Source organism: Hippocampus comes, unplaced genomic scaffold (genome assembly GCF_001891065.2).
Source record: "Hippocampus comes isolate QL1 unplaced genomic scaffold, H_comes_QL1_v1.1 scaffold261, whole genome shotgun sequence".
NCBI classification, from domain to species: domain Eukaryota; kingdom Metazoa; phylum Chordata; class Actinopteri; order Syngnathiformes; family Syngnathidae; genus Hippocampus; species Hippocampus comes.
Genome location: NW_017805824.1, coordinates 4,114,858 through 4,138,855, shown reverse-complemented (window position 1 = coordinate 4,138,855; position 23,998 = coordinate 4,114,858). Strand labels below are relative to the sequence as shown.

Here is a 23,998-nt window from a genome sequence, read left to right as displayed (position 1 = left end):
GCGCTGCGCGCACCCCCCCCCCCCCCCCCCCCCAGAATAGAGATAGCTGGTACTGCAAGTCAATGTTTTCCAGTTTGCCACGGCACATATTTTATACTTGAAAAATCTAATGGCACACCACCAAACACATTTGTCACAGAAAGTATACCGTTTACTGTATATTAAGATAATTATCTCATAAATTGGCGATCACTGCATGTGTAGCGCCTCAAACAGGCCATGTGAAAAGGTAGCTGGTTTATTCCAACTACTGCGGACTAAAATGTAACAAGAACACAATCTGAGTAGTCCCGACGCACCTGGTATGAGGACTTCCTCATAGTTCCTCATGAGCGGTCAGATTGGGGGTCTTTTGGGAGGATAAAATCATCATCTGAGCTCCCTGGTGAACTTTTCTGGATATTCCATTACCTTTTCCAGCAGAGAACACATTTGTCCTTGATCCAGGCACAATTGCGGGCCATGGCTGCAAAGGGAGGAAGGTGCACTGCACACTAGTGCTGAGAGCTAGCCTGCATCCTATCTGTCTGTCACGACCAGACTGAACTTGAATTTCTCAGAAAGACGCAAAGTAACTTCGAACGTCTAAATTCTCATTCAACAATCCTTTCAATCACAAGAAGTTAGAACTTTCCTTTAAAGGCACAAACAAGAACTGTAAACCACAGAGAATTTATCGCAATACTTGGCTAACAATACACATGCTTTGTAGTCTGGCAGACAGCGGCTCAAATACGGCGGTCGCCAAACATCACGGAGCACAGTTCATTGTTTGTCCACAAAGGAGACGTTCCGACTCCCAAAGCATAGACCAAAGCCAAGCACATAGTAAAGCCAACAAAGAAAAATAACAGCAGTGAACACACCTCAAAGCAAAATAACAAATGCCGGAAACTTGTAAAAACGATGAAACACAGGAAACGAACTCAAAATAAAAACACACCCAAACAGGCAGTCCAACACAGATGAAAACAACGCCATAATAACAGAAGCTTTTTGGCCAAGGGTGCTATGAAAAGCAGTTTCATTTATTTGTCAAGCTTTTCGGGTCCATGTACTAGGACATTCTTTGTCCTGAGAGTAGTAGAATGCAGAGGGTGCACTAGTAGAAAAACTGTTTTACTTGAAACGTTTTGGGTTTCTTTTTTTTTTTTTTTGGCGCGACTATGATGTTTCTTCACTCTACTAAGGCAACTACACGTTACTAGTGAAGCAAAACATCTCGTGGGCATATTCTTGTTAGTAGTAAACCCTATGAGGCTACTATTGTGTGACATGTGCCTACTACTTGGTCCTAGTAGTGTTACTAGTGCAGCACAGTAATTGTACTAGAAGGCCAAAAGTGGAAAAGCCGTAGTGGAAAAAAAAAACAAAACATTTTTTACCGACATTCACATTTAGGTATAAAAATTGTATCTTCGTTCTATTTAAAGACATCATACCGGATTTATCAACACATTTCTGTGTAAAATGATTTACTAGAATTGAGTGGAACATTATGAACATCAATTCAAATCACTGGACTGCATGTTGAGGTTCTCAGCACTCAGCATTACTGTATGTTACAGTGACCTCTTCTGACCACTATAAGTAAACACAACTTTATGTTCAACAGTATGAGAACACTTCTGTTCGATTGCCTCCTTCACAAGAGTGCTAATTTTCCCCAATCCTGACATCGATCATCGACATACGGTGACAATGTTGCACAACACGACGCAAAATATTGCCACAATCCTCTGCAATAATTTATTGAAAGTGAAAAATATAATAATAATAAAATACAGTTTAATGTATGATAGTGAATTCAATACACATGCAAATAAGCCCTGTACAGCCACACAACAGCAAAACACAAAGTAGCTCAATGTATCTAATGCATTCATTTGGCAATTGTTTATCATGAATAATGTGTACCCAATAAATAGGTAAGCTGTATTGTATTGTACGTATGTGGTCACGATATAAATGTCTGGGAAGAGAGAAGGCAAACAAAAAGTCTCAAAGAGGGTCCCAGTGTCCTCTCTTTCTGGGTAAGAATGTCATGGTGAGACTTTGGCTGTCGTGCTGGTGCGCCACAGGCTGCTGGGAGAGGTTGTTGGTCTGCGGGAGGCAGTCCAAAGTCAAACCCTCGTGAGGGCACACGGAATATTGGGAGAGCAGCGTCACCAGGATTGATTTCATCATGACCAAAGCAACATGTTTGCCCACGCAGGCTCGAGGACCGGATCCGAATGGCTGGAAGTAACGTCGTGGAGCCTGGAGAAGGAAAGCCACTTAGAAAGTTATCAAACCATTCCATCCTGTCTTCTTTCCAGTGAACGTTCACGTGTCAACTGTTTGGCATTTGCAGATTTATTTTTTCTTTAAATCTTCCATGTATAAAAATATGAGGCATTTAATTTAGACAAAAGTAGTTGCATTGCCATCATCTTGTTGCCTCTTGATGCAAAGGAACTAATTTGATGTGAGCTGAGGAGTTCATTTTAGACAGACATACAGTAGTGCTTTGATGCCATCTTGCAGCGTGTTGGTACGAAGGAATTATGTTGAAGCCAGTTAAGGGGCTTATCTAGACACTAGTTGTGCTTTGTTGCCATCTTGTGGCATCTTGGTGCCAAGGAGCTCAGTGCAAGTGAGGTGAGGAGCTTCATTCAAGCTAAAGTAGTGCTTTCCCACCATCTTGTGGCATATTTAGGCAATTATAAACCTTTTAGCCGGGGTGTCAATTTCAGTGAACCTAGCATATTCGCGATTGAATATATGAATATTATTTTGGTGCCACCTGCCCGCATGGTGGCGCCAAACAACTACGGTATATTGAACTGATGGGAGAAGCTTCATTTTAGCCAGGTCACAGCCTTGTCTCAGAGAAAATTGTGCTTTGCCGCCATCTTGTGGCATCTCTAGGCAATTCTAAACTTTTCAGGGGGCCCAGCAATCTTGCAGCAGATTTTGGCTAATTAACATTTTCAGACATTTTGAGATAACACACGAAGCAGGCTCAGAACATGAGGAATATTTCTCGGAAGAAGCAAGCATTGAAATGCATTGGGAAAATTGGAGAATCTCGCCCTCACTTTCATTGTAGTCGAGGAAACATGTTGAAATTGCCCCACAGCAACACCCCCCACCCCCCAAAAAAAAAAAACTGAAAATATTATAACTTGGTATAATTCATCGAGGCCCCGTGAGCCACCAGTTGCCCATCCCTGACATAAGTGATCTTGTGCCTTGGGCACCAAGATGGTATGAGATCGCCTCAAAGCACTAATTTGGTCTAAATGAAGTGCTCAACTCACTTCAACGGCTTCTTGGCACCATAATACCACAAGATGGCACTCAAGTAATAACATTATTATGTTTGAATACTTTATGAGATGGAAACTATCTGTTGGACCAAAATATGAATCCCATGAACAGAATTAAGAAAAAGAAAGGTAAAAGCAAAACACGGTGTGAATATCGCTTCTGAAAATGCAGATTTTAAGATGGGTTTTGTTCCTCTTAACGCATTTTATTGTACTTCAAGGAAAATGTCTACTTACATTCTTTTCAAAGTTTTTTAGATTCAATTCGTTGGGTTTGGGGAAGAACTCTGTGCGATGCATTCGGCCGGTGTTCAGAATGATATTTGTGCCCTTTGGGACCCTGTAGCCATCAATGACATCGTCAGACAGTGCACGCCGCATGGTGAAGTCTACCACTGGGTGGTAACGCAAGCATTCATTGATGAAGCTCTCCAGAACTTGCAGCTTGTTAAGGTCATCGTTTTGCAGGGGTCGGTCACCTAAAAGCAAAGAATTCACCCTCTGTTAAAAACCGCTATTTTGTCATATTGGCAGTGAGGTCCCACGGAACCCACGTACCAAATGAAAGCATTTGGTACGTGGGTTCCGTCAGCGGACTTAATCCACCTCTTCATACCATCAAAATCATGTTGTAGCTGTACAAAAAAATCAAAAATATATAAAAATGCAAACTAGTATCACACAACTGTGCTACATGTATATTTTCGGGCAGTTTAGAATCAATATTTATAAAATACAATGACAAAAAAAACTAAATAAATTAATCATACTCATCAGGGATGCTGATCATTAAATGTATTAATGTGTGCAGTTCGTTAGAGAGATGCATTTTGTTAGTTGTTCAAGTAATTTGAGGTTTCCTCCCACATTCCAAAACACGCATGGCAGGTTAATGGAACACTCTAAATTGTCCCTACATTTGATCTGCTTATCCTCGCGAGGGTTGAGGGTGTGCTGGAGCCGAACCCAGCTGTCATCTGGCAGTAGGAACTGGTTGCCAGCCAATCGCAGGTCACACATAGACAAACAACCACTCGCGCTCACAATCACATTTAGTGCCCAATTAACCTGCCATGCATGTTTTATTTTTTTGTGGGAATGTGGGAGGAAACCGGAGCACCCGGAGAAAACCCACGCAGGCCCGGGGAGAACATTCAAACTCCACACAGAAAGGCCTGCACTGTTCGGCGGAGGTGCTAACCAGTTGACCACCATGCTATCTATCTATCTATCTATCTATCTATCTATCTATCTATCTATCTATCTATCTATCTATCTATCTATCTATCTATCTATCTATCTATCTATCTATCTATCTATCTATCTATCTATCTATCTATCTATCTATCTATCTATCTATCTATCTATCTATCTATCTATCTATCTATCTATCTATCTATCTATCTATCTATCTATCTATCTATCTATCTATCTATCTATCTATCTATCTATCTATCTATCTATCTTTTTATCTATCTATCTATCTATCTATCTATATAGAGAGAGAGAGAGAGAGAGAGAGAGAGAGAGAGAGAGAGAGAGAGAGAGAGAGTCAGGGAAGGATGGAGTGAGGGAGGGCCGGATGGATATCTGTGACCGGCCTCCCCTGCATGTTGTCATAACATTTCCTGCAAATCCTCACCCAAGGCACTGTCTATCTCCTGGAGGAGCTGCAGCTCCACATGCGGATGCTGTTTGAGAAGCAGCAGCATGAAGAAGAGGCTGACCGATAGAGTGTCCGGTGCGGCGATCACCATCTCCAGCACACACTGAGTCACGTTCTCAGCAGAAATTTCGCCGCAATTCTAAAACCAAATGGGAACAGTGAAACCATTTTATCCTTGTGAGGCGGAGGAGTCTGTTGTTTTTGTCCAACCTGTGCGAATATGAGCTCGGCAGTGAAGTTGATGTTGTCCAGTTTATCCGCCTGGTCCATTTCTCTTCTTTTATGCTCCACAAGGCCCTCGATGGCATCTTGGAGCTCCTGGCTGCAAAGTGAACGATCACGTGAGCAGAGAATTTGGTGGGGGGTGGATTTTATGGGGTCTATTCCAATCATGTGACTCACGCTGCTGTCTTGTGCCTTTGGTAAATCCAGTCAAGTTTAAAGTAGACGTCTGGTTTGATCAGGACGCTCTGCCATGTCTCGAAATACTTCAGAATCTTCTGCATTAGCTCTTTTTCTGAACAAAAATGCATCGTTAGAAAAGCTTGGTTAAGCTAGATAGCAAGTGTTAAAATCAATAAAATAAAATCTATTGCTTCTTTATTGCTAAATGGGTTTGTTCCTCTCATATTGACAGACAATCTGCACTCAATTTGCAATTGTTCTTCTATTTTAAGTGTTGCTTTCTTTCTTAGCTTCCTTGACAAACATTCCGTCTTTGTCACTCAAGCTGTCTTTCATGTTAATGCCACTGGAGAAATCCCAAATTAAATTGTTGCAATACACCAGAGGAATCTGTGAGTGCCAGGATAAGGCAACCGTGTCGCATTTACACAATAGACAGTAAAATAAATCGGATCAGTTTTGAGAAATTTATGAATTTGTGAACGTGTTGGAACAATTGCAAGCCTTTATTGTGATTATGATGTGTAATGAGCAGGTACGATCATTTATCCGCTCCTATCCACAGTCTTCAGGGCAACACATGAGAATTGTGCAACTCACAGGATTTTTATGAAGCTGCTTGTCTTAACCGTTATGCAAGACGTGTATTTCAGTGGGCCACCCCCTTTCTGTCAGTCAGGTTTGCCTCCACTATGAATGTCTAAAATTTGAAATCACCAATACATTTTGGCAGTGAGACTTTAAGCGCGGCTGTTTCTGCATTGGAACACTTTTCAATTACATGAAGTGAATGACTCATTCTAAATACAACCAAACTCGGGGATATTTGAGTTGCTGACAAATACACTGTGTCATCTGCATGTCAATATAAGTGAATGTTATCTATCCTATTTCAGGATATAGTGATAGATCCATCCTTCCATTTTCCGATCCGCTTATCTGGAGCCTATCCCAGCCGTCTTCGGGCAGTAGGCGGGGGACATCCTGAACCGGTTGCCAGCCAATCGCAGCGCACACAGAGACGAACAACTATCCACGCTCACATTCACACCTAGGGACAATTTAGAGTGTTCAATCAGCCTGCCATGCATGTTTTTGAAAGGTGGGAGGAAACTGGAGTACCCGGAGAAAACCCACGCAGGAACGGGAGAACATGCAAACTATTACACAAAACTACTTTCCAGCAAGATTCCAAAAACGGAATTCCAGGCGCACTTACCATTGAAGGGCACATCCAAGAAGAGTCTATTGGAGATGTCGACCACAGTGCAGCGGAGCAGACTGAGGACATCCACGTTTGTCAATGCATCCCCTCCCGCAGCCTTCCTCAAGTTCTCCAGGTGTTTCTGCGTCGAGGAGACGCACACCTCCGAGGTCTGTTGAAGGCCCCGGCCTGTCAAGGCTGCAGCAGAATGTCGAGGTCGGTGGCGTCCTTCTCATTGAGCCGGTGGAATTGCAATTGTTACCTTTGGTGAAATAGCTGCGTGTCTTTTTCCACTGGGTGACATTGTTGTTAAATATAATCCCCCTCTCGTTCATGCCGATGCAGCTTAGTCCTAATTTGCTCCCAAACCGCGAGGTGTAGTGTCCATGCTTTAAAACGTGGTGCACCGCCGATGCTCTGGCGAGAATAAGAATAGAATTTTTAGGGTTATGAAATTACAGGATTTAACAAGAATTCATGGGGATGAGTCAGGCATTTATAAAACCGAAGGTAGGTTCTTAACAGGGAAATTACTGGGGGAAAATATTTTTCAGCATTTTCCTGCCTAAAACCACATATGGTTCAAGTATAGTGTCATGCAACAAAGATATTTTTTTTGGGGGGGGGGGTTCTTTTGCGAAGTATGTCGTTTTTCACTTATTGTCACATCATCAATATATAAAATCCCAATGCTCAAAATTTTGAGTTTTTTTCTCTATGCTTTTCTAGGTTCACAGTTATCTAGGTCATGGTAATTCGCAAGGTTGTATGAAAGCAAATTGACTGTTTTTGTATGAAGTTACTGTTTTTTTTCTTGTTTAAAAAAAATTAATGCAATGATGCTATTAGGCAAAGGATTTGCAGTTTGAATGGCACTAGGTTGGAAATTCATGTTAATTTTTGAATGCCTTGGGTCAGTGAAATAAGTAAGAATGAACTCAACATTAATGTTTTTGTTATTCCATGAAACAATTGTTCAATCAAATTTTTAGCAATTCTAGGAAACAAATCAAATCTGTTGAAATGTTATGCTGTTTAGTTATATTCTTTTGCATAGATCTCTGCTTATGTTTATCATTTATGCTTGGATATGATACCTTTCCATTAAATTACCCTCCTTTCAGGTTCATTCCCTCATAATGCCTTTTGTAAGTTTCCAATTGGAGATATTTCCAAAATCCCCCCCCCCCACCTCATCTTCCCACGAAATAATAGCAATGCTATTGCATTTTACAATATGAATCATTGCCCTCTTCAAAGTTAAGCTAAAGAGCCAACCTGCTGAGAATGAGAGTCTCTTCCCCATCAATCCAAACTCTGACAATGTCACCATACTTGTCGTTGTAATAATTGCTGGCTGTGCCGATGCCCGTCCAAATAAATCTCACATATGAAAGAAGTGGCCCCAATCCCAGGCAAAAATATGGACCTGTTGAAAAGAAACGTAAAACAAAAAAACAGTCAGTGAACTTCCTCTTCTGACAACTGACTGAGAAAGACATGATTCATCTTGAGAGTTTATTCGAGACGACCCACCTGGTACGCGTCGCTTGTCCATGTGTCCCCAAGCCAACAGCAGTAGACAGACGAGTAAAAGCAGAGTTCTGGTTGCCAGGGAAATCCCAACCGCTGCTCCCACAGTTGCATTCTGGGACGTGGGCACCAGTTCGGACGCTATCGCCTCAAAGTCAACCACAGTCATGGTCCGTTCACAAGCAGAGATCAGCTCCATAAGAAGGTGGATTGAAAAGACGCAGGACGCAAACTCCGCGATGAAAGTTGCGCAAGCACAAGTGCTTCTTCTTTATTGGCTGTCGACGTTGGTTATGAGCCAGGTCAGGGCAACGCAAAAGCCACAACACATGGGGGGAAAAAGGTAAACAATACACTCGTAACCTTGACGCTTGGATTGAGGCCGGTGTCCCTGAGCATACACTACAGTGCCGTATTTGACATTTGGCTGATGAGAAGAAGGAGTTGCACTCTTGCTTTGAACATCAAACGATTTTGCTTGGAAAACTCTCAAGCGAACACCTGCTTGAGTCACTGACTGAGCAGCGAGGGAGGGAAAGTTTAGTATGACACTCATTCTGGTTGGATCTTACGATTATAAACTCACACAGGTCACGGCAGAATATACAGTACATGACACCTGCACGATCTATCAAAATCCAGAGATCGCAAAAGCACTCGCACGACTACTTAAATGTTGTGTAAGTGAAAGTAAATATACAGTATTGTAAATTTGACACAAATTATAGAAGAGTGCTACTAATAAGCCTGCTAAATTCAAATGATAAAAAAATAAAATAATAATCATCAGTATGGTTAGAAAGCTTCTTGGTGGCAAGGTTCCCGAGGTGGATGAGATCTGCCTCGATTTCTGACTCTGGATGTTGTGGGGCTTGCATGGACATTAGGGGCAGTGCCTTTGGATTGGCAAACTGTGGTGGTGCTCGCCCTTTTTAAGAAGGTGGACGACAGGGGAATGATACTCCTCAGCCCCCCACCCCCCCCTGGAGAAAGTCTATTCAGGGGTGCTGGAGTGGAGGGCCCACCAGGAAGCCGGATCTCAGATTCAGGAGGAATAATGTGGCTTTCATCTTGGCCATGGAACAGTGGCCCAGCTCTACACGCCCAACAGGGTCCACATGGGAGTTCGCCCAACAAGTCTACATGTGTTTTGTGCACCTGGAGAAGGTGTTCAACCGCGGCCCTCTGGAGTTCAGTGGGAGGTGCTTTGGGAGTGGGGAGTACCAAATCCCTTGATATGGACTGTTTGGTCCCTGTAAGACCAAAGTCTGAGTTTGGCCCGCATTGCCAGGAGCAAGTTGGATTCGTTTCCAATGAGGGTAGCCCTTTGCTAAGGCTGCGCTTTGTCACCGATTCTGTTCATCACCTTTATAAACAGAATTTCTAGGTTGAGCGGGTCCAGGGTGGTGGTCTCAGTGTCACGTCTCTAATTTTTGCAGATGTCGTACTGTTGGTTTCATCAAGCCCAGATGTCCAACACTCATTGGAGCGGCTCGCAGGCAGCATGTGTGAAATGGTTGGCATGAAAATCAGTACCTCCAAATCTAAGACCATGGTCCTCAGTCAGAAAAGGGTGGAGTTCCCCTCTCTAGGTTGGGAATGAGATCCTGACCCAAGTGGAGGAGTTCAAGTAACTTGGGGTCTTGTTCACAAATAAGGCCAGGATGGAACGGGAGATTGACAGACAGATCAGTGTTGTGTCTGCAGTGATGTGAACTCTGCATTGGTGAAGAAGGAGCTAAGCCCAAAGGCAAAGCTCTCGATTTACATTCCTATTGTCACCTATGGTCACGAGCGGTGGTGCGTGTGCCAAAAGAACGAAATCCCGGATACAATCGGCCGAAATGAGTCACCTTCGCAGTGCGTGTAGGCTCTTCCTTAGAGATATGGTGAGATTTATTCATCCAGGAAGGGCTCAGAGTACAGCCGTTGTTCCTCCACAATGAGAGGAGCCAGATTAGGACGCTTCCTGGAGAAGTGTTCCAGGGACAGCCCCGGACACACCGGAGAGACTAAGCTTCCCGGCTGGCCTTGGGAGATATATATTAGTAAATAAATGATAATAAAACAACTTTATTTCATAACTGTTTGAAAAAAATGTAATAAAAAAATTATTTAATTTTGATATTTGTCTGAAGACTTTTTTTTTTGTAAATGGCAAACAAATCTATATGCTTTTGTGACTGAATTGTATTTAATTTCATTTCATAAACTCTCTGGGATTGGCTGGCAACCAGTTCACGGTGTACCTCGGCCTTGTGGCCGAAATCAGATGTGGGATAGGCTCGCGCAACCCTCGTAAGGATAAAGTGGTTCAGAAAATGGATCATAAACGCGATCACCTTTTTAGCACACTCTCATTGCAAGTTGCAAATTGCACACAATTTGTTGACTTTGGTAATGAGATGAATGTCGGGGAAGATTAACTGCAGTTGAGTGACAAAGTCTTTGTTGTTAGAAGGAAAAGTGTCTCTGTTATGTCGAGTATCAATCAGCCACCGCCCACTCTCGTCCAAGAATGTGCTGTGTTTAAATGGCCCACTGTGTACTGAGACCCTGATTTGATGGCGGTGTTCCACATGATGTCAGAGACCCAGATTGTTTAGCATGATGAAGCGATGCTCCTCGTGAGCAGATGTTAATCTAACCTCATCTCTGGGCTTTGTATTGTGGTAAACCGCATCCCCCTGTCTCGAGGGGTCAACGAGCACATTTAACAGCATACTGTAAATTATGGATGTGTCAACAAGAAGTAAATATATTTATACATTAGATAACATTAAAATAAAGAAGGGGATCTAATGGTCAGTATTAAACTACTATCGAATGGAGCTAAGGAAATGTAGGTTAAACACAAGACTTTGTTTGATTTTTTTTTTGGGTGCTGTTTTTACAGAATAACATTTTTCAACTATTTCCTCTTTCCGTGAGTGTAAAATATCCATCAATCCATTTCCTTTAGCGCTGATGCTCACTGGGATCAAGGGTGAGCTGAGCCTATCCCAGGTACAAGGTTTTAAGCCTTTAAATTCTAGTTACTTTGCACCACAATAAAAAAATTTATATCCAGTGAACGCCCACTATTGGCACGGTAAGGGGAGTAATTGATTCCCCCCCACCAAAAAAGGTCCAGAATATATGCCACAGGTACTGACAAAGCACTACTTTTGTCCAAATGAAATTCCTCAGTTCACTCCAACATGGTTACTTGGCACCAATGCATTGGGGAAAAAAAAGCCACTGTCATAACAATAATGCATCTGTTTATCATTTGAAATATAAAGACTTTCGTCCTTGTCTGGAGCAACAAAGCCTGACATCATAGCTTGTGTTTGGAAGAAGATAAGAGAGACAGCTGCACCTCAGGAAGGGTGGAGGAGGGGGCAGAGCAAAACATTCACGATGTACTGTACTTGTGTTGACTTTTTTTTTTTTTTTACCTTTTTAAAGTAGCTACACTTCATGGATAAACCTTTTCAGTTCATCATCTAATATAGCAGCCTTCCATCTTCTATAGCGCTTGTCCTCACTGGAGTCGAGGGTGAGCTGAAGCACATTCACACAAAATAAAAAGGTTGATTTTCTTTCATTTCCCCTCATCCTTCCAGTGGCTACTGGCGAGGCGTCTCAATACTTTTGTCCACATTATGAATTTCCTTGCAGTGCACGCATGTAGAAGACGTGCACCTTACCTAGATAAGCACGCGATCACAGTGTGTTATGCTTGCTCTTTTATTGTGTTTTTGTTCATTTTGCCCCCAGCCTCGACTGCCTGGGAGCACCATGAATGAAAGGCAACAAAGAAGAGAGCTCCGATGTGTGCGCATATGTGCGGGAGGGATTCAAGCTGGTCAACAACTGTCTATCAGTGACCCACAGCTTCAGGCAAGAACAACAACAACTCTGCTCCACAGAGTGCAGGACCTGGAACGAACTGTAATCTTACACTTCAAGCCATCTCTTCATGTGTATGTGGACACGAGTGCTTTGACTTTAGTAGAAAACACGTGTGATCGCATTTGTGAATGAAGCATTGGTTTTCTTTAACCCTTCAACTACTGTTTGATTCCAGTTTCACCCGTTGTAACATTTGACAGCAAGACATGACTGCATACTCCAGATGCAGTGGGAGCTACAGTATCTATACTGCCTCCCTCCATCCAAAATGCTGTGTTATATTTACGCCAGATGAAACAAGAAACCTACCAGAAAGTTCAACTTCCATTGGGTCAGTTCATAGAATATTCTTCCAAAAGTCTTTGGATTCATTCATATGTAATTTTGCAGGGTCGGGGTTTGAGGTTAGGGGTAGAGGGTTAGGATTAGGGTTTGGGGGTGGGGTTGGGTTCGGGGTTTGTCATGACTCGGTTCAGTTTTGATCTCTGTTCCTAATGAAGTGGGGGGCGCTTCCGTCCAGCGGTGCACCTGGCATGCATTACAATCGACCATTTAAGGCTGTAGTAGCCCTGGTCCCAAGTCGATTGCGGGTGTTAGACTATGCGCGTTATTACTATTATATGTGTTTGTGTACACTGCATTCTATCAGTTTCAGTGTGACAACAAATTATTTAAAAAATAAAAGAAACTAAAAAAAGCAGGTCACCTTTAACCCACGGTGGCGCATGACCTCCATCACCGGAAGTTGTTAGCGGTCAGCAGTCTGCGCTTGCAGCTTGCAATCAGAGCTGTTGCGATAGGTCTTTTTTGAAATTGTTCTCATTCAGTTTCTTTCATGTACGAGTGCATGCGCGTGTGCACGTGCGGTAACGGTCGATCACGAAGGTTGGTTGGCTTGAAAAGTACATGTTAGGAACGCCGGATTTACGGGCTACCAAACTGGCAAGCCGCTGTTGGATTATTCCACATCTTGCTCATGGCGTTGTCTCAAGTGTTGAATATTATCAAGTTTCTGTCTCATTCACGGCATGTATTTGCATGCCTCGTTTCTGCATTTTCATAGTGTTTATGTTGTTTAAGCTTATTCTTGGTTTTCTATCTTTCCCGGTTTGGCTTTCCTCTTGTCCTTTCACATCAAGCTATTTCCGTTGATTTTACCCTTGCCTTTTTCAAGCATTTTTGGTTTGACTCATTTGTTGTACTTCATTGGTCTTGCGTATTTTTTTATCAATCAAATATTTTTGTTTTGAAGCAAACCGGAGAACTGCCTGTGTACGTTTGAGGTATCTCGAACCATTGACAGGTTAACACAGCATTAGAGAGATCATGCACACTCAACATCAGTAACAGAGGTCAGAGGGGGCCTTGATACCCGCGGCAGAGCAGCACCTTTAAAATACTTTCACTGAAAGATTAAGGAGTAATCACGTATTTATTCATGTCAGAAAGGCTATTATTACATTTTGAAATGATATTTTATTATATATATATATATATATATATATATATATATATATACTGCATGTGTGCATGGAAAATGAAAAGTTAAAAGATGAGGCATTTAGTGATGACGGAAATGCAGAGTCCCTTCGGTTCAAGTGGTATGAGATTTCAGGATCCTGCATTTATTATAGTTTAATTAGAACAGGAAGTAGCCGCTTTTTCACCGTTAAGGAGGATGCATCAAGGCCTCCGGCAACTATGCAGACCTGTCATTTTCCTACAGAAATGTCACTTTTATGGCCCAAATCGAAGCAATGGAAACAGGTCATTGTCACAGTTGGTGGATGGAGGCTGCAAAGATGTGACAAGGACGAGGGCTGCGGGGGTGGGAGATGTGGGTGTTGTAGTGGCGGGGGGGGGGGGGGGGGGGGGGGGGGGCGCCTTGCTGGAGGAAAGGTCATGAACTGACTTGTGAAAAAGTCTGCCACTTTAACACATTGATTACTGATGTAAATCATTGATCATCATCAGGAGCACACTGACAGAAGTGAAACGCCAGTCAAAGTCCTTTCAGTTTAATTGAAAACGGTGGTTTCCGGTTCCAACGTGTCCTATTCCTTTTGACCGAAACCAAACTTCACTCCACTTGAACTGAATCAAAAACCGAGAGTTTACATGAAACAGCACCTTGAGTTTTCAAGAAAACTACACTGTTGAAACATCCTTGTTTTAAATGGGTAAATGGTGCTCGACTGTAGTTACTGGTAGAATGGGCAACTACTTTACAGACAGCTTTTGAATTTTGGAAAAAAATAAAGAAAACAGAAGGAAGGACAGAGAAGGGAGTGAAGATGAAAGGAATGAAAAAGAAAGACAATGAAGTAGTCCATAAGGGAAGTATGAAAAAAAAGGAAATTAAACAAGATTCAATCCTGGAAAGCAAAGGAAATAAATGGACAGCGAGATTTGCATGTGTGCCTCACACTTCTAGGTTTTGGTTTGAATCTCCAATCGGAAGCAAGAAAGTAATGAGGAAGGACAAAGAGGTGCAGTTTGAAAGGGACAGAAGTAAATATCAAAAGATGAAGGAGGCGGTCTTAAATAAATAAGAAAATTATTATATGTTGTGCTACGACTGAATATGTACAGTATGTGAGTGCTGCGTGAGTGTGTGTGTGTGTGCGTGTGTGTGTGTGTGTGCGTGTGTGTGTGTGTGTGTGTGTGTGTGTGTGTGTGTGTGCGCGTGTATCTGCCCACGGCGATGCTCTAGAATGGACTGTGCTGAATATAAATCAGGTGACTGAACAGGCGGGGGCTTCTTCACAGACAAGCCCAGAAGATTGTGTCATGCCCACTCCAACATAACTGACACATACACACACACACACATGTACGCATCCCACTTGGCGAGCAACACAACAGGCACTGTAGTTACCAGCCAGCCTTTACAGAGCCCGGACTAACTGACTGACTGCCTCGCCTCTTTGGAGTGCTCATCTTATCCGTGCAAGGAAGGACTACTTTTTTTTTGTGAAATCCACTGTGGTGGTTGTAAATATTTAGTGAATAAATAGTGGTCGACCGCTGATGCTGAGGTGTATGGGTGACTCCAAGAGAAGAGCAGGTGACGCGGTAACCATGTGGATCCCGATCCCCAGCATGACTCGTCCTCAGCGGCTGGTGCTGTACGGGACGTGTGCACTGGCATTATTAAACTCTGTGGGCCTTTTAATGCTTCTGATCCAGCAGAATCAACAAAACGTCCTCCTGGAGCAGGCGGGAGACAGGCTGACACAGGTGGAGCAGAGCTCAGTGGTGGAGTTTCTCCAGGAGGTGCCCAGAGAACGAGCTCAGAGGAATGTGGGGAAACCGCAGTATCAATACTCCAGAAACAAGAGGAGTGATGCGCTTGAGCTGGATGAGGGGCAGGAGAAGACGTTAGAGGTGACGCAAGAGAAGGAGATAGGGACGGATGAGGAGCGGGAGGTAGAGCGAGAGGTGGAGGAGGAGCTCGACCGTCAGGAAGATGTGGAGACCGAGCAGCAGGAGGTCAGCCTGGAAGTCGGAGAGGAAACTGAGATGAAACCGAAGCACAATCGGAAACACAAGCACCGTCATAACCATCGTTACCACAAGCAAGACGTGCACGATGATATGATGATGATGCTCACTTATTCCATGGTGCCGGTAAGATGACATCCAACTGGATGGATGGATAGATAGATAGATAAACACAGGCATGTGTTCTTTATCTTCTTCAAAAAAGGCTAATATTACTGCAGCTTACTGAGTCAGTTGTGATACTGTACTTCGTATGTCTCTGTGTGCATGATACTGCCACCTAGTGGCCAAGGAGTGCACTCCACAAAGAGCAGCACATTGTCCATTGAATTGAAGCAGCAAAATGTGGTAAAAACTAACTGTTTAATTATTTACTTTCAATTTCATTATGAGGGTATGGTTTTTTGAAGTACAGTACAGTATGTTATTTTTTGTAATTAAAAACACATTCCAAAAATATTTGTTGTTTTTTGGAGGTGAGGATGGAACATATTAATGGCATTTTCATTCATGTCAATGGAAAAATAGCATTTTGAGTTTTGAGCAGGGGCAAAGCCAGAAATTTTATAGAGGGGTGGCCAAAGTGATACACCACCTCAGTGAGGGGTGGCTGTGCTTGTGTCCTTTTTTTCCTTTTTTTTTACTTCAAATACAGAAAATCTAGCCAATCAAATTAATCAATTTTTTAGCCAAACCTCTTAATCCATTTTCAAAATGGAATGGGACAGCAGATATTTTAATTCCACATTTGTGACATCGTACATTGTCTTAAAAATATAAATACATTTAAAATGTTCTTTTTTTCCAGATTAAATTGTTGGTCGACATTTGTAACAGCACCAAAGGAGTCTGCCTGGCTGGTACTGTCTGACCTACATGTGCATGTTTTATATTCATCTTCATATTTTCTAATGCTCCTCAATTATCTCTCACAGGGCCCCCAGGACCACCTGGTATGTGACAATCAAACTCGCCGATCTGTAAATTGTGTATTCTCGCTCCAGTTCAGAGCCAACCAATTTTTTGTGTGATTGTAGGTTTGCCTGGTGCAGACGGCATGCCTGGCATTAATGGGACGGATGGCATTCCTGGGCTGAACGGGCTTCCTGGAGCTGATGGTAAACGAGGAAAAAGGGGTAAGGATGAGGTGGTACTGTAGTACACTTTACGAGGCTCGTTCACGTTTCCCACAATTATCATGTCATTTTTCACTCACACTTGATCACTGCTTAGCGATGTCTTGCTAGCACAAGCTATGCAAAGCTAAGTTCGATGGAGAAGCTTTGACAAGTTTAACAGGTCATGACAATTGAGTGAACTTTCCAGTTCATGGGATGTTTTTAGAGTTGTGCTGAGTGCATGAACACAGTCTTGGTTGTTGCCCACAGGACTGCCTGGTGAAAAAGGAGAACCGGGGGATAAGGGAGAGCAAGGAGAGCAAGGCCCCCCCGGAGAAGATGGCCAACCAACCAATGATGTCATCATCAAGGGTGAGTCACGACGGGCTGTTCTCACTTGGATAATAATGATCCATGAGGCTTTCCTTTTTGTTCAGGCCCCCCTGGCCCTCCTGGACCACCTGGACCCGTGGGGCCCCCTGGACCTCCAGGACCTCAGGGACCCCCAAGAACGAGGCACCATAGAGCCCACCTACAAGCGGCTCAGACCATGGGTGAGGGACAAGAGAGAGAGAGAGAGAGAGAGAGAGAGAGAGAGAGAGAATTGTAGGGGGTGTTAAACAGCTATTGGGAATTTGAAGTAACTTTCTTTAATTCTTCTCTTTAATGCCTTTTCCAGAACCATTGTATTCAATTCCAAATGATGAGACCTTGTTTGTGAAGACAGCTGGGAAACTTCATGAGAAGGCACCGAAGAGGAATGGTGTGTTCAAAAATTCATAGTTAACCCGGCAAGATCATGCAAAAAAGGCCTGGCAGGGGAAAAACATCTTGTAACTAGGCAAAGCAACTACATCTCAAACATTCGATACATAGAGCAATTCAATCTGCTTCAGACAACCAAAAGTGTGTCATGTAAAAGCATTAACAAACAGAAATATTTATACAGTATATCACACACATAATTAATCGGTTATCGGAATTGTAGTCTGCCAAATACTGGAAACAGCAATGGCCTAATAAAATATGTCGGTCCGGCCCTACTGATAATTTTTGTTCTCCCTTTAGAGTGCCTGATAAAGTCTCTGATCAACCCCAGAAATGTGACAAAGATGGAGAGCACATTTGGCACATGGATGAAGGACACCGCCGTGCTCAATGACGAACGCGTATGGGTGGCGGAACACTTTTCGGGTTTGTTGACGGGCATCACGCTGTAGAACAGACATGCTTTGAAGGTGGAATGAGATCTCTTTGCCCACAGGTCGTCTGCTGAGGGAGTATCAGAGCATTGCGGCGTTGCAATCCAACAGCAGTGACATTGTGAATGTTCGAAAGTTCTACCAGGGGTGTGGTCACACAGTGCACGGTGGCTCCTTCTACTATCAGATTGCTGGCACGTCCAGCATTGCCAGGTAAGCAAAATTCTGATGTTGTAGTACGCTCTTTGTTTTTACTTGTAGGAAAACTTTGGCATACAGGTAAGACAACTGAATTTTACTAGTGAGGCAAAGGTATGCCAAAGTGCAATAGGTGAGGACAAAGAGCGTACTAATATATGGACCTTATGTTGTTGGTCATGGGAAGTAGAACTTTGAAGTATTAGAATGTCTAAGGTGCACTAGTAGAACGACGGTGTCTTACAAGTCATGTTTTCCACACCACTACTGTTTCATATTTCTGCACACTTGTAGGTGAAACCTGGCATTCCTGGAAAACAACTACGTTACTAGTGATGCATAACTACTAGTGAACATTTTAGTACTACAGGTTCAGAATGTAGTGCATGCCACATGCCTACTAGTCGGTCATGTGCATAATGTTTCAGTGGCTTAAACTTTTCTCCAGTACAGTAAAGTTGGGGGACATGACTCGAACAAGACTCAAGTCGCTATATTTGGGGCTTGCAATATGCTTGCAGAAAACTTGGGAACGACTTAACTTGAACTGGGACTTGGTAATTGACTCAACTTGACTTCGACTTGAACTGCATGACAAGTCATCGTGTTGATAGTTTGAAATCTGCCTTTTAGGAAGGAAAGCAAGAAAGACAGAAGAAGAGTGTTTTTGTTTCCTTCACGCCAACGTGACAAACCAATCGTCATTTTTTGGTTGTGAGCATGTCCGCCATATTTGATGTGGCAACGCCACCGTAAGCTAATGCACGTCGACTTACCTCAACATTAAACAAGTGACAACTTACAAAGGGCAAAAGGTGAATACATCTCAGTCACCCATAGACACACACTTATTCGATTTAAGGGATTGCCACCAGAAAAAACAAAAAACAAAATGTCTGTAGTTTTTAAATCTGATGATCATACATGTTTACACCCACATTCAACATATTTCAATATTTATCACCACATTAACAGTGTGACACTCAATGAAGTGTAGACATTCAACAAGTTGAATTTCATTTCACTTTTAGAGATGTAAAGGTTCACTTAATTTTTAGAGTTCAGTGAAAAACAATATCGTCACTCCAATCAATGTTGTAACTGAGCAAGATTGTGTGACCTGACTTATGACTTGCTTGAACAAAGTAACGACTTGACTTTGAAAATTGAAATTTGGTGGTGACTAGACTTGACTTGCTTCCTTTTTTTTCCACAGTTACACTTAAGACTTGAACGTAATGTGACTTTTTCCCATTTCTGAGATGTACTGTATTTATACTGTATTTAGGAATAGAATCTCTGCCTCATGATTGATTGAGATTTATGGGTACTAGCTCGACTGTATTTTTTGTTGTTGTAAATTTTGGTGGTACCTAAATATTAATTAAGGTTTTACTTGGTGTAAAAAAAAAAGAGAAGTACTGATTTAGTTGTTTAATGCAAATAACCGGCGTGTTGTGGTTTGTGACAGATTTGACTTGGACACCAAGAAGCTCCTTACACTCACTGTAGATGACGCTCTCTATCACAACCGTGCCTATCTGCTGCATAATTCCAAGACCTATTTCAAAATGGCGGCGGACGAGAACGGCCTGTGGTTGATCTACGCCTCCAACTTGGACGAGAGCATCGTGGTGGCCCAATTGGACCAAAAGACTTTCTCCATCACCTCCTATATAAACACCACCTATCCACGCACTAAGGCCGGCAACGCCTTCATCGCCTGCGGGGTTCTGTATGTCACGGACACCAAGGACGCCAGAGTCACTTTTGCGTATGACCTGCTGAAGGGTAAACCGGTTAATGTAACCTTTGACCTGAGGCCTCCAGGTGGAGTGCTGGCAATGCTATCCTACAGCCCCAAGGACAGACACCTGTATGTGTGGGACAACAACTACGTCAAACTCTACGTGGTCTACTTCATCTCTGATGAGTGATGACCTGCAACAGAATGACAATCAAACTCTAGATTAAAAAATATATATGTCCAAGCACATAGTTAGCTATTAGACCAGGGATTCTCAAAGTGTACGCAAAAAGGGTCAATCACTCAAAAGTACAAACCATACATAATGCGGCAGTGGCTTAAAGTTCCAGTGTACAGTGGATTAAATATGAAATGACAGTGGTGCCTTGAGATACGATGCATCATTCAGTTGATTTTTTTTGCTTTAACTAGTAAACAAAAAATCCATACATCCCTGCTAAAAACAACAACAACAAAAATACAACACCATACATTAGCATGGTTTTGTTGTGATTTGGTGGTGACGGGCAGCAAAAGTAAAACAGCCAAGATTCAAACAGCCAAACTTTTGGTCACTGGGCAACTTACTCCGAACTAGCCCACAGCCGCCCAACAGGAAAGTGTGGCTCAGTTGATAGGACACTGGGTAACCCGCCCTGGGTTACCCAGTGTCCGAAATTTCAGCTGTTTGAATCTGGACTTTTGCTGCTGGTCTTGCTAGTGACACCAGTAAGACCAATATACACTGCTGTTGCGCTGCTAGAAACTGTTGACACTGGCAAGACCAGCATGAAAACACAACAAAACCATGCTGGTCTACGCAGTTTTATTTATATATTTATTGATTTAAAAATGGGACAAGTGCTGTATAGTTGAAGGTTGCTGTCAAACTAAACATAAAACAAAGAGATTTGTACCCTTATGTATTTAAAACAACCACAACATTTGCCCAAGTCTGCTAGCTTAATGCTAACACATAGGCTCAATCAGGGGTCTCCAAGTCTGGTCCTCATGAGCCCCTCTGCTTAACAACCTCCGTTTGCTGCTGCACGTGAGAGGATTACTGAGAGGAAACTAACGACCAGGGATGCCTCCAGGATTTTTTACTCTCCCGGGGATAAAGGGGGGTTTGGCTGATACAAAGGGGAGGGGGGCAATTTGTAAATATAATTTGGAACACCAAGTAAAATGTTGGAGGAGGTAAATTGGGGTTACACAGATTTCTGATGAGGCGACAGCACCACTCATTCCCGCTGTAACGTCATCCCTGCTCACGACAGAGACATTCCCAAGATTGGCTTCATTGACTGCATTGCACTGCTGAACTGTTTACTGAATGCCCAATTGTTGGCTAACTATTCGCACACACTCACACAACTTCCAGGTAAACTGATCAAAGGAGTCCACCTGCCTCCACACACACAGACACACACACACACACCAAATATCTACATGACACATACTAAAATATTATTCAGTGCAGTTTTCCTTATTAGAAACACATTACAAAATGATTATACATCTATTTGGAAAGGCAAAAGTAGATTTGAGGGTGGTTACGGAATGAATTCAACACCATCCTTTTTAAGTACAGTGCATTTGCATTTAATTTTTCACTATTTATTTGGGTACATCTTAAGTGTATCATACTTTATGTGAAGTTTTCCCCGTGTTTAAGAGCAGCGTTAAGGTTAAAACTGTAAATAATGTGCCGTATGATAATAGAGAAAACATTCTTTAGTAAAAAAACCTCTGCCTCATTTTATCAACATTTAGTACTACTAGCTACTGTGTTTTAATGTTGGTCATTAAGTTGGTACTTGATATAAAATGTTCAAGAACCACTGCATTAGAGAACAATTACCATGATTTGTGTAATTAGAAAAAAAGTGCTGTTAATTATATCCCATTCTTTATTTATTAATGTGTCATTATGGAGTTCCTAACATATTTTCACAACTTTTATCAAACAAAATATCATTTATACGAACTTTTTTTAAGCTATGAGTTGATGTAACATTTGTAGGATTTTATCTAAATGTATGTGATCTCTTTATATCCTGTACATACAATGCAATAGAAGCAGAATCGAGGGACAGAAAGAAAAAGGAAGAACTAATGACAACAGTGCTAAATCACCAGATGAAATAAAAATAATTTATTCACTTTACAAAGGTAAATCTCACATCATGATCTGTTCTTTCTTTCTGGCATCAGTGCCTTTGCAAGCACCTGCCCGTGATACTTGTTTGTGTTGCCGTGCATGCACACACACTTATACACACTGATGCACACACGCACACACACACACACCAGACACCAGTAGGGTCACTGGTAGAACATATACAATACATATTGTGGGCTAAAATATAGGGACAGAAACATAAAATTTGTTTCATAAATAACTTCCATACACCTAACAAAAGCTACAACTAATTCAGCCGATATGATACAAACCAAAAAAAAATAAAGAAATGCTTTCATGTTAGATGTTTTATATATATATAAGAGAGAGAGAGAGAGAGAGAGAGAGAGAGAGAGAGAGAGAGAGAGAGAGAGGGACAGAGAGAGAGACAGATTTTATACTTCTATAATTTATATATTAAAACTATTTCAAACATTTGACTACTAGGCCAAATAAAGCCAGACATTCATTTGTATTTAACAGTTTCTTCTTCTGTAATCTATTTGAAATAAATCCTTTTAGTGTCTCCAGAATGTGAGTGCAAGTATCTATTTTTTCTGGTCGAACAGTAAAAACAACTAGCAAGGTATCACACACTTACAGACAAATAGACTTATGTTGCACGTGTCCCAGTCAAGTCAGATACAGTAAAACCCCTTACATTCCTAAAATAAAAGGCATTTAGTTACAGTTTTCAACACAGGAATTGTCAAACACATCAATAAATAATAAAATTCAATTATCCAAAAAAAAACCTAAAACACAATTCATCTTCTTGTGCAAAAAATATCAGAAGTGAACTTTTGTTTCCGCTGTGGGTGAATGATGATGTGTGGGGGTGTCAGACGGATGAAAACATTGAAATCACAGTCACAAGAATACAACATCATCTTCCCAACAGGAATGTTCAAGCAGTGAAGCTGCCACACAAACAGGCATTTGTGGGCAGGTGGGCGGGCACACACAGCAGAGTCAACACACACACACACACACACACACACACACACACACACACACACACACACACACACACACACACACACACACACACACACACACACACACACAAGGCCAGACCAGGACAGGTCAGTGTCCCTATATCGAATCTTATGTTGGGCGAAGCCTACCTACAGTCATCAGAATAGAAGTTTAGCATTTACCTCCGAAAGACGGGGGGGGGCGGGGGGGAACAAAAAGTCCAACGAGTTGATTCACACTTTGGATACCACTGACTGAATAACAAACCACAGTGCCGGTTACAGTAGATGCTAAGAGAGTTCAGCTGTGGGCACAAAATGACGACAGTTACACACGTTTTAAAATTTTTGCCAGAGTACTTTTACAGAGCACTGTCAATAGACCTGTGATTGCACCGCGGAACGAGAACAGGACATGCATAGCTTCCCTATGGACACGCTCTAAGAGTAGAGAGTCTTCAATAAAAGAACAAGAAATCTAGCTTTAAAATCAAGGATGTTACCTTATGCTTGAAACTTCTGCTTGTAGCCTTTGGGGAAAACACACATTTGCAGCCCCGTTTGTCACTCAGAGGTGGACTTCTGAACACTTGAAAAGATACCCGGAGTACGGCAAGCTTTTGACGAGCTCATCTATTAATGCCTCGTGAGTGTTGTATAAGTGTTTGTGATTTTTTTTTTTCCCTTTCCCCTTACGAGTTCCTCTTCGGACCTTCAAAAGTGGAAGAAAATTACAGGACATCGACCAAGCTGCTGGGGATGTTGTAGCGGTCTGGGAGGACCCTCATCTTCAGGGTGCCGTCCGCCCCACAGGTGAAGATGCGATTCCCGGGACGCGTTTCCACCTGCATGACGCCGGCGCCGATGTTGCGGAAGATGGACTGTTTGGCGTGCTCGCTGCCAAAGGAGTGCATGAGCCCGTGGCCAGCGAGCTTCCACACCTGGTGAAAGACGACGGAACAGTCCGCTAGGGCTGCAGCTCTCGAATGTATTTTGGTGTTCAGATATACGAGTGAAATTTTAAATCGAATAGTCGCATATTTAAAAAAAA

At 42.4% G+C, this 23,998-nt stretch overlaps 3 protein-coding genes across 6 annotated transcripts in view; 1 reads left to right on the top strand and 2 right to left on the bottom strand.

The window, feature by feature from the left end:
• Positions 1-1,713: 1,713 nt before the first annotated feature.
• Positions 1,714-8,432, bottom strand: cyp19a1a (cytochrome P450, family 19, subfamily A, polypeptide 1a). Its single transcript, XM_019886514.1, has 9 exons — positions 8,123-8,432; positions 7,865-8,015; positions 6,849-7,003; positions 6,602-6,784; positions 5,380-5,494; positions 5,188-5,299; positions 4,954-5,116; positions 3,549-3,790; positions 1,714-2,259 (listed from the first exon to the last, which is right to left on the bottom strand). The coding sequence occupies exons 1-9, from the start codon at positions 8,316-8,318 to the stop codon at positions 2,002-2,004; spliced, it is 1,575 nt and encodes a 524-aa protein (XP_019742073.1). The 5' UTR covers positions 8,319-8,432; the 3' UTR covers positions 1,714-2,001.
• Positions 8,433-14,681: 6,249 nt separating this feature from the next.
• On the top strand, positions 14,682-21,970 carry gldn (gliomedin). Its single transcript, XM_019886507.1, has 10 exons — positions 14,682-15,646; positions 16,329-16,380; positions 16,456-16,473; positions 16,558-16,656; positions 16,909-17,010; positions 17,076-17,192; positions 17,318-17,401; positions 17,707-17,832; positions 17,903-18,053; positions 19,510-21,970. The coding sequence occupies exons 1-10, from the start codon at positions 15,047-15,049 to the stop codon at positions 19,973-19,975; spliced, it is 1,815 nt and encodes a 604-aa protein (XP_019742066.1). The 5' UTR covers positions 14,682-15,046; the 3' UTR covers positions 19,976-21,970.
• A 1,314-nt stretch (positions 21,971-23,284) lies between these two features.
• Positions 23,285-23,998, bottom strand: part of dmxl2 (Dmx-like 2) — a 37,303-nt gene continuing 36,589 nt past the window's right edge. For 3 of the 4 annotated variants that reach the window (XM_019886477.1, XM_019886481.1, XM_019886480.1), the window contains one exon: positions 23,285-23,888. In XM_019886477.1, the coding sequence (XP_019742036.1) occupies positions 23,679-23,888 (210 nt within the window). In that variant the 3' untranslated portion in view covers positions 23,285-23,678. The remainder of the gene's footprint in view (positions 23,889-23,998) is intronic. The other variant, XM_019886479.1, reaches the window with a different exon arrangement.